The 14754-nt window shown below is 43.6% G+C and overlaps 1 protein-coding gene across 5 annotated transcripts in view; it reads right to left on the bottom strand.

Annotated features, from left to right (window-relative positions):
- Positions 1 to 14754, bottom strand: part of mcamb (melanoma cell adhesion molecule b) — an 86184-nt gene that overhangs the window by 14641 nt on the left and 56789 nt on the right. For all 5 annotated transcript variants that reach the window (XM_083773636.1, XM_083773637.1, XM_083773638.1 and 2 more), the window contains exons 3-11: positions 13425 to 13659; positions 10269 to 10339; positions 9920 to 10007; positions 7734 to 7913; positions 5444 to 5571; positions 3906 to 4044; positions 3141 to 3253; positions 2317 to 2458; positions 729 to 856 (exon numbers count right to left, since the gene is read on the bottom strand). In XM_083773636.1, the coding sequence (XP_083629762.1) occupies positions 729 to 856; positions 2317 to 2458; positions 3141 to 3253; positions 3906 to 4044; positions 5444 to 5571; positions 7734 to 7913; positions 9920 to 10007; positions 10269 to 10339; positions 13425 to 13659 (1224 nt within the window). The remainder of the gene's footprint in view (positions 1 to 728; positions 857 to 2316; positions 2459 to 3140; positions 3254 to 3905; positions 4045 to 5443; positions 5572 to 7733; positions 7914 to 9919; positions 10008 to 10268; positions 10340 to 13424; positions 13660 to 14754) is intronic.

Raw genomic sequence — 14754 nt, 5'->3', positions numbered from 1 at the left:
GGTCGTTAGCTCCCTCACGTGACCGTCAGCCAATCAGGGAGGATGATCAGGCCTCCACTGTCATGGCCAACAGGAGTACCCCAGACACACAGCTGATGACAATCATTCTGTCTGAAGACCCATTAGTATACTCTGCATGGGAGGAGAGGTAGTCTAATACAGGTTCATAACGTAACTGCTGCTCAGGTATAGATATATATATATTAGAAGACATCTACGATAATTCCATATACATAACAATACCACCATATATATATAATATTAGCAATAAACATATATATAAGTTTATAATCCAAAATAACACTCATAACTCATAACACTCATAATTAATCATAACCACACACGACCATAGTCGTGACAACACACACACACGATATAAGCGGCTTCTTCATTCATTGATTCATTTGGGCTTTGTTGTTGTCTGACTGACGGAGCTGTGGAGTGCTGCTGTGCAGGCGTGCAGCAGCCTATTCAGTACTTTTGAAACACGCCCAGTGAGAAACGTTCCACGGTTAAAACTAAGGTGCGATTAAATGCGTAATTTTTCTTAGCTTTTCTTTAGCTATTGCTAAAGGTATTGCTAGAAGACAACCAATAAGTTGTCAAAGTGAGGTCCAGGGACCCTCAGGGCTCCTTGACTGGGTTCCAAATGGACCCTTACAGGTCTGTAACTCAGAGGGTTATGGGGGTCCAAGGTTTGAGAAGCGTGCACTGCTATAGAGCTGTACCTGTGCATCAGAGGAGCTCCAGGAGATGCTGGGGACAGGGTAACCCCTGGCATGGCAGCTCAGGTTCACCGTCTTCTCCAAATGCTCCTCGATGGGCGTGTTCTGTGGCTCCCTGATCTCTGGTGGACCTGGAGGGAGGAGGCAGGAGAGAGGAGTTAGCGAGGGACCCTACGGTTGTGCCATTTGTGAGCACTGACCAGCTTGTAATTATCTGAAAACCCCTTACTTGTATTGTAAATAAGATAAGCTGATTGACCCTACGAGTGTACTGTTTGTGAAACAGGCTTCTAAATTATCTGAAACCATTAACTTTTTTGTGGTAAAAGCGCTCAAACTTTCTTCTTCCCTTTCTATTATTTTTCTTGGAAAAATAACGGGAACTATGCACATACATTTCACCCACTTTTTGTCTCCACCAGCCGAAGGCTAGGGGGAGAGTATGTTTTGCACTCCGTCCGTCCGTGTGTCCGTGTGTGTGTGTGTGTGTGTGTGTCCGTTAGCAGCTAATCTCGGCCACCGTTAACCCGGTCGATGCCAAATTTTGCACACACACTCCCTGGATGCCAACGATGAACCTCTGCCCCAAACTTTCCAGAACGGCCTGTTATAGCGCCACCAAGAGGCCGCTTTGTGCAAAACAAGTTTTTGCACAGTACACCTACAGATTTTGTCCAAACATCACGCAAATTGGTACACAGTCTCTCTAGAGCCATTCAACGAAACCAGTCTTTCAGATTTCCAGAACGGCCTGTTATAGCGCCACCAGGAGGCCGCTTTGTGCAAAACAAGTTTTTGCACAGTACACCTACAGATTTTGTCCAAACATCACGCAAATTGGTACACAGTCTCTCTAGAGCCATTCAACGAAACCGGTCTTTCAGATTTCTCAGACTCCATCCTGATTGGTTAAGATTGGCTTCCAAAGTTCACAGGAGTGCTCAGTTTCAAACAAAATGCTGCAAATCATGAACACATCGCGTGATTTCCGTGAAATTGTGCACCCACATTCCCACTAGGCAGAGGACGAAATGCCACATGAACAATTTCAACTCAGCCTCAAGGTGGCGCTATAACTGGCCGAAAAGTGTTTTTACCTCTAACTGCACGGATCTGTGGATAACTTTGTATGCCAACTCCCTAGAGGCCAAGGAAAAACCTTTGCCTGGAATTCTTCACATCTGCTCATCCTGGTGGAGACCTGTGCCCAGTAGGGCACTTTTTCTAGTTTACATGTAAAACTGTATTGTGACAATAAAGAAGATTCTGATTTTGATTAGCAAAGGTGAGAGGGTTGTCAGGGAGGGAGGCTGTTTTAACTACAGTACTGACGTTCTACTTTACACTTTAAAAAATTGCAAAAGTAGCTAACAATGCATTGCGTTGTGTCGTGTTGGGAGCTTTTAAGCCCTAACCACACCAAAGGGTCGAGACGGTTTCACCGTTGTCCCTGCGGTGTGATATGTCTTGTTGCACGTTGACGCACGTCGTCCCAAGCCAGTTTTATAGACAAAATGTCATTTAGAGAAAAATGAAATAAAAACGAGCAAAGAAACACAGGAACACACAGATATTGTGCATGAAAACTCACCCTGTACAAACACACGGAGGGTCTCACTGGTCTCCATGCTCTCCATGCTGGAGACAGTGATCACACACTCATAGGTCCCTGCAGTGTCAAACATGGCGTTCTTCAGTGTCAGAGTGTGGCCTTTGTGAACCTGCTGTCCATTCTACACACACACACACACACACACACGCGCAAAATCACATTCTTAAAGATGGCCTGCCGTGGGGGGGGGGGTTTCACCCTAAAACATGATCATCGGGTATTATTATTAAATAAGTAGGGGAAAAGTGTACAGTATTTGTTAACATTTTGTTTTTATGTGGACACGCCCACCAGTTCATTATGCCTGGGTTGCCTGGTGGGTGGTGATGGGTGATGATCCACCTGAACTGAAGCCGCACCCACAGCTGTGGTTGTATGATGAAGGGGGATGGATTAGGGGAGGGGATGATATTGTGATGTCACTATATCACAGTTTTTTCATTGGCACGTTTGACTGGCACATAACAACCACACCAAGAGGTCTAATGAAGTACTGTCACCTCATAAACACATGCAAAACCTTAGAAAGAAAATACAAAAATCACTGCACTCAATCTTTAACATTTGAGGTTGAGAAAAACAAATGCCTTTTCCGACTGGCAAAGTAATTGTTTTTCAACGAGAGGCGAGTGGACGAGATATCTCGTCATTTATTTTCCATCGATTACGTTAGATCGAAAATCAGCATCTGTGCGCTTATGCTTGCACGTCTGGTAGGTTTCAAAACAAGAGAACAAGTGAATGTAAACCTGGAGATGTCACAGTGTGTGTGTGTGTGTGTGTGTGTGTGTGTGGTCACTAACCTTAAACCAGGCAGTTTTAGTATGCAGAGAGGAGAGGGCATTACAGGTTGCCGTCATCCCCTCACCCAGGGACAACGTGCGAACTTCAGGATCCACCACAGCAGGATCCAAATCTATACATTATACATGTAAACAAGAGAGAGAGAGAGAGAGAGAGAGAGAGAGAGAGACAGACACTCGAGTAAAAAAAAAAAGCTTGCGCCACGTTGTGCACTTGTAGATTGCTATTTTCACTAGTTTGAGTCTCGGGCAAATGTCTAATCTCTCTTTTGGGTCTCGATATGAACAGTTTGGGAACCACTGGTCTAAATGGCGGGTAGGGAGACCATCTCCACCCACTGCCTTGCTAGTGCAGAGTGGTTCCCAAACAGTGGGTCGGGGGACCCACCACTTTAGTTTTCGTTTCCTGCATTTCATTTTTAATCATTGTTATTTCACAACATTTTCAAAAAACATGCCCAAAAAAGCAAAATTGTTCAGTAATTTTGTGGAGAAATCAAAGAAAAGTCAAACAAATTCCATACATTTGTAGTGAAAGTAGTGAAAATCGATCTATCTACAGATCTGCTATTTTCACTAGTTCGGGCCCCGGGCAAACGTCTAATCTCTTTTTTGGGTCTCGACCTGAAACGTTTGGGAACCACTGTGCTAGTGACTACACTAGTTATATTGTATTAACATAGTGCTTTATTCATTCAAATAAGTCCCAGTTTGTAGCTTTAATTAACTGTATGTAGATAAAAGGCGTATAAGCACAGTCCTTACAGTTGACCATCAGCGTGGTGTTTCCCATGGTCTGGACGTCGGTGTCGAAATCCCACGACTCACACTTGTAGGTGCCGCTGTCTGCTCTGGACGCGCCCTTCAACACCAGGACACCGTTAGAGTCCGCAGTCTTCTCCTCCTAAAAAGTGACCGTGACAACAAGCAGGCCTTGTTTAGTCTTTGAACATACAATATCGTCACTGGAATGTGTTACTTTTCACAAAATGACAAGTGTGAACTGATTGGTGCAACTCCCCTCCCCCCCCCCCTCCTCTCCTCTCTCTCTCTCTCTCTCATTAGCAGGCAACACTGCAGCACTAATACTATCTCACTCTCTCTGTTTCTGGTAGTCAGTCATACTGGTGCTCATATACTATATGAACACGGACATTGCTGTTCCTTGGAGTGGTTGCACCACTCAAAAATAACATTGTGTTACAATGGAGTTGTATTTATTGTTTACTTTTCCTTGTTTCGATGACTTTTTTTCCCCTCCCCCTGTAGAGAGGGAACACCCATTAAGACCTGAGGCCGATTCTACAGATTCCTTCTAAATAAGTGGTTCTCCCACTTTCGAGATTTTTCAAACATTTCCAAAAATATAGCAATGTACAAGCTTGCAGCACGGCACGAAGTGACACGCTGTGAGCGTGTAGATCTGGTATTCATGAATAGCCACCGCATAAATCTGAAATGGCATGGTTCGTTTTGTAGCTTTGTAATTGCAAGTGTGAAGTTGAAGTCAGCTCAATTCGATTTTTTAGCTTTTTGTAGCGGCCGTCAAAAGTGACGCACGCCAGTGTGTATCTTCATGTAGCTGGCTTCTATTGAAATGTAATTGTAGCTTGAACACAGCATAAAAGTGTGTTAATTGATTTGTTTACCGAGTGCCATGAGCTGGGGGGAAGGGGACACACAGAACAATACAATCGATAATAAATACATTCATACACTTTCCAACATACGAGGCAACGGAAATAGAAAAAGCCAGCATGGGCACGGTTAATGAAACCTGCTACAACTCAACTACCCAACTGCTCAACTACCCAAATGCTCAACTACCCAACAGCCGTATAACGGTGTCGCTCAGCGAATATAGCCGATCTACGGCGTGTCACAGATGTGGCAGATGCTACAAGCAGTAGGCTTATAGCATCTGCAGTAGGCTTGTAGCGTCAAAACGGGCTTTAACCCATTAGGCTTGAGACCGGGATAGCATCTGTGTCATTTCTCAGATATTTCATACTTCTACAGATCTACAAGATCTTGTACAATGAGCTAGTATATATGCAATTATTGCAAATCTTTACTTCTGGGCAGGGGTGGGGGGAGTGTGTTCATTTTGGGGCGTAATTGACGTGAAATGGTTGTGAGCACCAGTGATACAGCAACATACATTTTTCACACGCGCACGCACACGCACACACACACACGCACACACGCACACACACACACACACACACACACACACACACACACACACACACACACACACACACACACACACACACACACACACACACACACACACATCTTACATCTCCATGATAGAAGGACAGGGGGGGCTGGGGGTTCCCGTCACCACGACACTGAAGCTCCACCGTGTCACCTTCTTTGACGTCCCCTTTAGGGGAATCCACCCACACGCTGATGGACGTAGTGGGAACTGTATATATATGGTCAAATAACACACGGTTACGGTTTCATAGTGTTCAGTGATATGCATACAAGACACAGTACAGACAAATGTACAGTATAGACTGATGCTTTGTATGATGTTGTAATATTAACCCATTCTGACCTGAGATCAGATTCATACGAGGTTTCCGCCGGACACACACTGGTCTGATGAACCCATTCTGACCTGAGATCAGATTCTAAAAATGTCAGTCGCTCTTCGATTTTTCAAAAATAGCAGACCTACAAGCTCGTATCGCGCCACTCGGTGGCGCGATACGAGCTTGTAGATCTGCTATTTTTAAATAGCTAAAGCATAACATGATGCTGACACCAAAATGGGTGCCCGGTCAAAATGGGTTAAAGACTCAAAGTACACAGTGATGTTTATGTTACTGTATGTTGAAATGTAAAGACTGAGTGTACACAATGGTGTTACAATTAAAATAATACTTTTTAATACAATTATTGATTTTCTTTTCTTTCTTTCTTTCTTTCTAAAGTTTAAAAAACAATTAAATATATATTAAAATAACTGATCTACAAACAAACATTTAAATAATACATTTTAATACAATTATTGATTTTCTTTTCTTTCTTTCTTTCTTTCTAAAGTTTAAAAAACAATTAAATATATATATATATATATATTAAAATAACTGATCTACAAACTCGTGGAGCTTATAGATTATAGGTATTATTCACACTTTTGTACGATGCAATACGCTTAAATGAGTCATCTGACTTGCAAGGCTCCAGGCACAACTATCCAAGAATGCCTTTTGCTGGTGTTTGTTGGTGTCCATGTCGATTCAATGATAAATGACAGTTGCAGCCCTATCACAGTACACAGTGATGTAGTAATGTAAAATGGTAAATGGTGCATTTATATAGCGCTTTTAGCCAAGGCGCTTTACATAGATTGTGCATTACATTCACCCATTCACATACACATTCATACACCGATTGCGGCGGAAGCCATGCAAGGTACCAACCAGCACATCGGGAGCAATTTGGGGTTCAGTGTCTTGCCCAAGGACACTTTGACATGTAGACAGGAGGAGCCGGGATTCGAACCGCCGACCCATGGATCATTGGACGACCTGCTCTACCTCTTGAACCACAGTCGCCCCACAAAGACTCACAGTACACAGTGATGTAGTAACATAGACTCACAGTACACAGTGATGTAGTAACATAGACTCACAGTACACAGTGATGTAGTAACAGACTCGCAGTACACAGTGATGTAGTAACATAGACTCACAGTACACAGTGATGTAGTAACGTATAGACTCACAGTACACAGTGATGTAGTAACATAGACTCACAGTACACAGTGATGTAGTAACATAGACTCACAGTACACAGTGATGTAGTAACGTATAGACTCACAGTACACAGTGATGTAGTAACAGACTCACAGTACACAGTGATGTAGTAACATAGACTCACAGTACACAGTGATGTAGTAATATAGACTCACAGTACACAGTGATGTAGTAACATAGACTCACAGTACACAGTGATGTAGTAACAGACTCACAGTACACAGTGATGTAGTAATATAGACTCACAGTACACAGTGATGTAGTAACGTATAGACTCACAGTACACAGTGATGTAGTAACAGACTCGCAGTACACAGTGATGTAGTAACATAGACTCACAGTACACAGTGATGTAGTAACAGACTCGCAGTACACAGTGATGTAGTAACATAGACTCACAGTACACAGTGATGTAGTAACGTATAGACTCACAGTACACAGTGATGTAGTAACGTATAGACTCACAGTACACAGTGATGTAGTAACATAGACTCACAGTACACAGTGATGTAGTAACATAGACTCACAGTACACAGTGATGTAGTAACGTATAGACTCACAGTACACAGTGATGTAGTAACGTATAGACTCACAGTACACAGTGATGTAGTAACGTATAGACTCACAGTACACAGTGATGTAGTAACATAGACTCACAGTACACAGTGATGTAGTAACGTATAGACTCACAGTACACAGTGATGTAGTAATATAGACTCACAGTACACAGTGATGTAGTAACGTAAAGACTCACAGTACACAGTGATGTAGTAACGTAAAGACTCACAGTACACAGTGATGTAGTAACGTAAAGACTCACAGTACACAGTGATGTTGATGCGGGGGGTCTCCGTCATGCGGGTGCCTCCAGGGACCAGGTACGTAACCTCGCAGTAGAACTCTGAGTCCTTGTCCTCCTTGGTCACCATCATGCTCAGGTCACTCTTCACAGAGTACATACCGCTGGCCTCCATCGTGACCAAGGACAGCATGTTCACCTCTGGGAGACACACACACACACACACACACACACGTTTTTATATTAATATTACCAGTAAGACGCCTGAGGGCGAGAAGCAACCTCGCCCCCACGTGCACGCATCTGCCTCGTTGACGGTAGACTGCTGGGCGAGCGCTGGCGCTTTGGCATGGGGGGTCAGATCAACATGGAATGAATTCTGTACTGGCCATATAAGGAGCATGTCTTGAGTGTACAGGCAGGGTTTGATGAGGTCAGATCAACATATGGAATGTCAGAACAGGTCAGCTCCATACAGTATACAGAGATCTAAGGGTGGTGTACAGGGTTTGATGAGGGCCCAGGTAGGGCCGGGCCTTAATTTTCGGGCCTGTTGAGAACTCTAGTTTTCGCCGGCTGCCGGGTGCACTAACAACTTTGGGGCAGACCCGTCCAGGGCTCGACAGTGCGACTAGGTAGTCGCATATGCTACTAAAAATAGCACCGTGCGAGTTGTAGAATTCAATTTGTAACACTGGTGCGACTACAGAATTTGACCGTTCAATCGTGATGAAGACAATTAAGGCTCTGATCCCGCAATACACATTCTATTAGTTTCAGTTCTATACCTACATTTATATTTGTAGTACGGCGGTGTCGTTCGCCAAAAAGAGCAGATCTACAAGCTAACAACGTGTCGAGGCTTGATGCATCCTTAGCTTGAAGATCTGTTCCCCTTGCTTCCACCGCACTGCCCTCGGCCCTCCCCCTTTTAGCACTCTGTGCTGTGCGTCTGTTGTTCCCTCGCAGGCAGCACAGAGCGTCAGAGCGAACGCAGCATGATAGCGTCCCCGAAACGTATTTGTAAAGTTCGAACGCCAACCTTTAACCAAACGCGGGAGAAACACTGTGCACGGCTGCACGCACAAATAAAGAGTGCACGCGCGTGCGCAGATGACGGATTATTATCGATCAAAACAATCCTTAGCGTCGCTTACAAAAGCATGTGTTGCACAGCATGAATGATATTAGTAATCACCGACCTGGCTGGATAAATATCAGTGGTCCATCCATTGTGTGACCTGCTTAACGAGCAACGTTAGGCAGCCGAGTAAGTTACCAGCTTAGTAAATTAATAGTCTACTGTATGTATGTGTGTCAGATGTTCTGTCTGAAGCAGTCAAAGCCAAGGAGAATGTTACAATTTAATTCACAATCGAGCATCTTGCCCTGCATCGAATATCACATGATAGAACAGCAGGATAAAAAAACAGATAGTCTGTCTATCCATCCATGCATCCATGAGCAACATAGATAGCTATATAGATAATAACTTAATTAAATTAATCTATCTATCTATCTATCTATCTATCTATCTATCTATCTATCTATCTATCTATCTATCTGCATAAAAAACAAATAGTCTATCAGCATAAAAACTAATTGGTTATATAGATTATATAAAAATGATATCCTGATGAATATCAATATTTTGATAATTGCTCAAAAGATATTGTGATATAACATTTTGCCCTACCTCATATCACTTTATTAAAGACAAATTTAGTGGACATTTGACCTGAATTCCCCTTTTATTGTCAAATCATGAGATGTGTGGGGACTAAAGCTATGTATACCGGTATACATAGGAGGGGCTAGCGCCCCTCAAAAACACATTATTTGATAACTTTTCATCGTGCTCCTAAAATAATTTGTCGCACACGTGCTACTTGGAAAAATGCTAAGCGTCAAGCCCTGGACCCGTCTAGAGTTTGAATGGACAGGTGGGCCTGTTGAGAACTCTAGTTTTCAGCCTTCATCATCGTTTATATGCATGCCATTCATTCATCATCAATCAGTGATCACGCCATAAACCCATGCTCAAATTTAAGGCAGAATTTACACTCCATTGATACATGTCTCTCTTTGTATGTGGCCATGGCATAAGTTTGATAGTGCATGAGGAGGACATCTCCTCATGCATTATTATCACTTACTCATCTGAACACAAACAGTGTCAGTCTTTTTCATTCATGCTGTGGTTTTACCATTTGCAATGTTCTGCAGTGGTGTGTTGTCTCTGTACCAAGTGATGTTGGGTCTGGGGAAACCATTCTTAGCCTCACAGCTTCCAATCTGTGGAGAGGAGAGGAGAGGAGAGGAGAGGAGAGGAGAGGAGAGGAGAGGAGAGGAGAGGAGAGGAGAGGAGAGGAGAGGAGAGGAGAGGAGAGGGGAGAGAAATAAATACATAAAACAACTGTAAATATTGTGTATATATATATATATATATATATATATATATATATATATATATATATATATATATATATATATATATATATATATATATACACACACTAATGATGCCACAACTGTGAAGAGACTTCAAGTGTTTACCTTTGAAGGGAACTCGTTCGTGACAGAGATGCCCGTGTGAACCCGCTCGATGGAAGGAAAAGCCGGCGTCTCTGTGAAAGAACCACTGTGTCAGCTACATCTCACATGTTCTACAGCATGTCTACTACATTATCCATTACTATTTAGTTACATAATGTGATAACTGTCCATTGCAGATGGCGCACATTCACTATGTACACATGCCAGTGAGTTTAACACTACAAAGGGTAACCCTTCCATTTGGTTCCATTTGTGCACTCTCTGATGGGGGTCCGTAGCCTAATACAGTACACTCTCTGTGTATGGGGGTTCGTAGCCTAATGCAGTACACTCTCTGAGTGTATGGGGGTTCGTAGCCTAATGCAGTACACTCTCTGTGTATGGGGGTTCGTAGCCTAATGCAGTACACTCTCTGTGTGTATGGGGGTTCATAGCCTAATGCAGTACACTCTCTGAGTGTATGGGGGTTCGTAGCCTAATGCAGTACACTCTCTGTGTATGGGGGTTCGTAGCCTAATGCAGTACACTCTCTGTGTATGGGGGTTCGTAGCCTAATGCAGTACACTCTCTGTGTATGGGGGTTCGTAGCCTAATGCAGTACACTCTCTGAGTGTATGGGGGTTCGTAGCCTAATGCAGTACACTCTCTGAGTGTATGGGGGTTCGTAGCCTAATGCAGTACACTCTCTGTGTATGGGGGTTCGTAGCCTAATGCAGTACACTCTCTGTGTATGGGGGTTCGTAGCCTAATGCAGTACACTCTCTGAGTGTATGGGGGTTCATAGCCTAATGCAGTACACTATCTGAGTCTATGGGGGTTCATAGCCTAATGCAGTACACTCTCTGAGTGTATGGGGGTTCATAGCCTAATGCAGTACACTATCTGAGTCTATGGGGGTTCATAGCCTAATGCAGTACACTATCTGAGTCTATGGGGGTTCGTAGCCTAATGCAGTACACTATCTGAGTCTATGGGGGTTCGTAGCCTAATGCAGTACACTCTCTGAGTGTATGGGGGTTCATAGCCTAATGCAGTACACTCTCTGAGTCTATGGGGGTTCATAGCCTAATGCAGTACACTATCTGAGTCTATGGGGGTTCATAGCCTAATGCAGTACACTCTCTGTGTATGGGGGTTCGTAGCCTAATGCAGTACACTCTCTGAGTGTATGGGGGTTCATAGCCTAATGCAGTACACTATCTGAGTCTATGGGGGTTCATAGCCTAATGCAGTACACTCTCTGAGTGTATGGGGGTTCATAGCCTAATGCAGTACACTATCTGAGTCTATGGGGGTTCATAGCCTAATGCAGTACACTATCTGAGTCTATGGGGGTTCGTAGCCTAATGCAGTACACTATCTGAGTCTATGGGGGTTCGTAGCCTAATGCAGTACACTCTCTGAGTGTATGGGGGTTCATAGCCTAATGCAGTACACTATCTGAGTCTATGGGGGTTCATAGCCTAATGCAGTACACTCTCTGTGTATGGGGGTTCGTAGCCTAATGCAGTACACTCTCTGAGTCTATGGGGGTTCATAGCCTAATGCAGTACACTCTCTGAGTCTATGGGGGTTCGTAGCCTAATACAGTACACTCTCTGAGTCTATGGGGGTTCGTAGCCTAATGCAGTACACTCTCTGAGTCTATGGGGGTTCGTAGCCTAATGCAGTACACTCTCTGTGTATGGGGGTTCATAGCCTAATGCAGTACACTATCTGAGTCTATGGGGGTTCATAGCCTAATGCAGTACACTCTCTGTGTATGGGGGTTCATAGCCTAATGCAGTACACTCTCTGTGTATGGGGGTTCATAGCCTAATGCAGTACACTCTCTGAGTGTATGGGGGTTCATAGCCTAATGCAGTACACTATCTGAGTCTATGGGGGTTCATAGCCTAATGCAGTACACTCTCTGAGTGTATGGGGGTTCATAGCCTAATGCAGTACACTATCTGAGTCTATGGGGGTTCATAGCCTAATGCAGTACACTATCTGAGTCTATGGGGGTTCGTAGCCTAATGCAGTACACTATCTGAGTCTATGGGGGTTCGTAGCCTAATGCAGTACACTCTCTGAGTCTATGGGGGTTCATAGCCTAATGCAGTACACTCTCTGTGTATGGGGGTTCATAGCCTAATGCAGTACACTATCTGAGTCTATGGGGGTTCATAGCCTAATGCAGTACACTCTCTGTGTATGGGGGTTCATAGCCTAATGCAGTACACTCTCTGAGTCTATGGGGGTTCATAGCCTAATGCAGTACACTCTCTGAGTGTATGGGGGTTCATAGCCTAATGCAGTACACTATCTGAGTCTATGGGGGTTCGTAGCCTAATGCAGTACACTCTCTGAGTGTATGGGGGTTCATAGCCTAATGCAGTACACTATCTGAGTCTATGGGGGTTCGTAGCCTAATGCAGTACACTCTCTGAGTCTATGGGGGTCCGTAGCCTAATGCAGTGCTTTTCAAAAGCCTGCCATGTTAAAGTGGTCAGACGTGCGGGTGGCGTGCATTTTCAGAACATGTTTCTTTAATGAATACTATACTATACTATGTATGAACGTATACTATGTTCAGTGGAACGCAGTATGTATTGGTAACACCATGAAAACAAACCATGAAATGTCTTTAAACATACATCAGCTATTTTCACTACATCATAATTACTAATATTTTATGCTTTTCTTCGATTGTCCGTTTTAAAATTCATAAAATTATTTATTTTTATTTCAATGGAAGTTGCTCAGTGGCGTTTTGAAGCACCCGGAAGAACACTCTACTTCCTATTTGTTTTTTTGTTTTTTTTACACCAAAATGAGGAAGTGGTAACGAGCGCTCTGTGTTAATCCATTCCAGACGGGAACCCCTTTTGGTGTTTAACTAATCATTATGTTATACTTTAGCTATTGAAAAATAGCAGATCTACAAGCTCTTAGCACGCCACTAAGAGCTTGTAGGTCTGCTGTTTTTGAAACCCAGTTTAACCCAAATGGGTTAAACTGGGTTACTCGGTTTACCAACCCACTGTTGGGCCTAGTAATAATGCACACAAAAAACTGGGGCGTCCAACACATGTACAGCGCAGTGTTTGAGAAGCAGCGTCTCTTACCGAACACCTTGAGCTGTGTCAGTGTTTGAGAAGCAGCGTCTCTTACCGAACACCTTGAGCTGTGTCAGTCCCTCGTCGGTGCCGTCGGTCAGGCCCTGGACGACGCAGATGAAGTCCAGCGCGTCGCTCAGCAGCACGTCTCTGATGGTCAACACCAGCTCCCCCGTGGCGCCCGTCCCGTTCACCGAGATGCGCTCCGAGAACGGCGTGCCCTTCTCCACGATGTGCATGGTGGAGTCCTGGTAGTAGATTCTGTGCCTCTCCGTCGATGGCGGCGCTACCTACACCCACGGAAACGCACACGCACACGCACACGCACACGCGCACACACACACACACACACACACACACACACACACACACACACACACACACACACAGGGTTTTATTATATCAGAAATGATGATATCATCCTGATAAATCTGATTATTATTATTATAATAGCTCCGATAATATATTGTATGATGTATTCTTTCTTTTATGAAGATTACCGTATATTTATTTTCATATGCTTGCAGTTCTGCTAAATGACTACCGGTATTTGTTTTATCTGGTGATTGTTTGTATCTGCTGACAAAGCACCCAGAGGCATTTGCTTCGGCCAAAGCTATCTTAAAATGTACCGTTGCTCACTAGTACATGGCCTTTTCTCTATGTGCCTATATACAGTGTTGGGAAAGTTCATTTATTTTATGAACTAGTTCAGTTCACAGTTCAGAAATTTAAAAAGGAACTAGTTCAGTTCATAGTTCATAATTCAACATTTTGAACTAAAGTTCGTGGTTCCAAAAAATTTTTTGCGCACCAGTTGAGAGACAGGGATTTAGAGAATGCTGACAGGCACTCAAATGAGATGTTAACGTACTGTAAGTAGATGTGGAAATAAAACTAGTGTTGACTAATCAATACAAGTGGCTCTTATTTTTATGAGGCAGTTTCTGCACAGGAAGTCCGTTTCACTTGTAAACAAGCTACGATGGATGAGCTCTCAAAGTACTAGTCGCTAAACCACGTTAGCGACCATATTTACAATATGAAAACTGGAACCTGCAGGCAGCATTAGGTGAGTAATTCATTGTATATGTGTTGGACGTTCGTGGTTGTGCTAATGATAAACAGACAGCTGCTGCTAGTGGGATCCTAGGCTAATCCTAAGAGAAAAAGTGACGTTCACACACGCCAGAAATTAATGTGTTCACAATGATGTTCATCAGGCAGAAATACAGTACGTTCAGTTCACGTTCAGCCCAAATGAGAACGCGTTCGTGAACTATCGTTCTTTGGGTACAACACTGCCTATATATATATTATTTATTATCGGAGCAGTATGGGTTGGCGCCCCAGCCTGTGTCTTCCGTGAGGAAGAAGCCCAACAA

The sequence above is a fragment of the Protomyctophum parallelum genome (assembly GCF_964188405.1).
Source record: "Protomyctophum parallelum genome assembly, chromosome: 9".
Lineage (NCBI taxonomy): Eukaryota > Metazoa > Chordata > Actinopteri > Myctophiformes > Myctophidae > Protomyctophum > Protomyctophum parallelum.
Note: the sequence above shows the minus strand (reverse complement) of the source record. Positions and strands in the feature narration are given on the sequence as shown.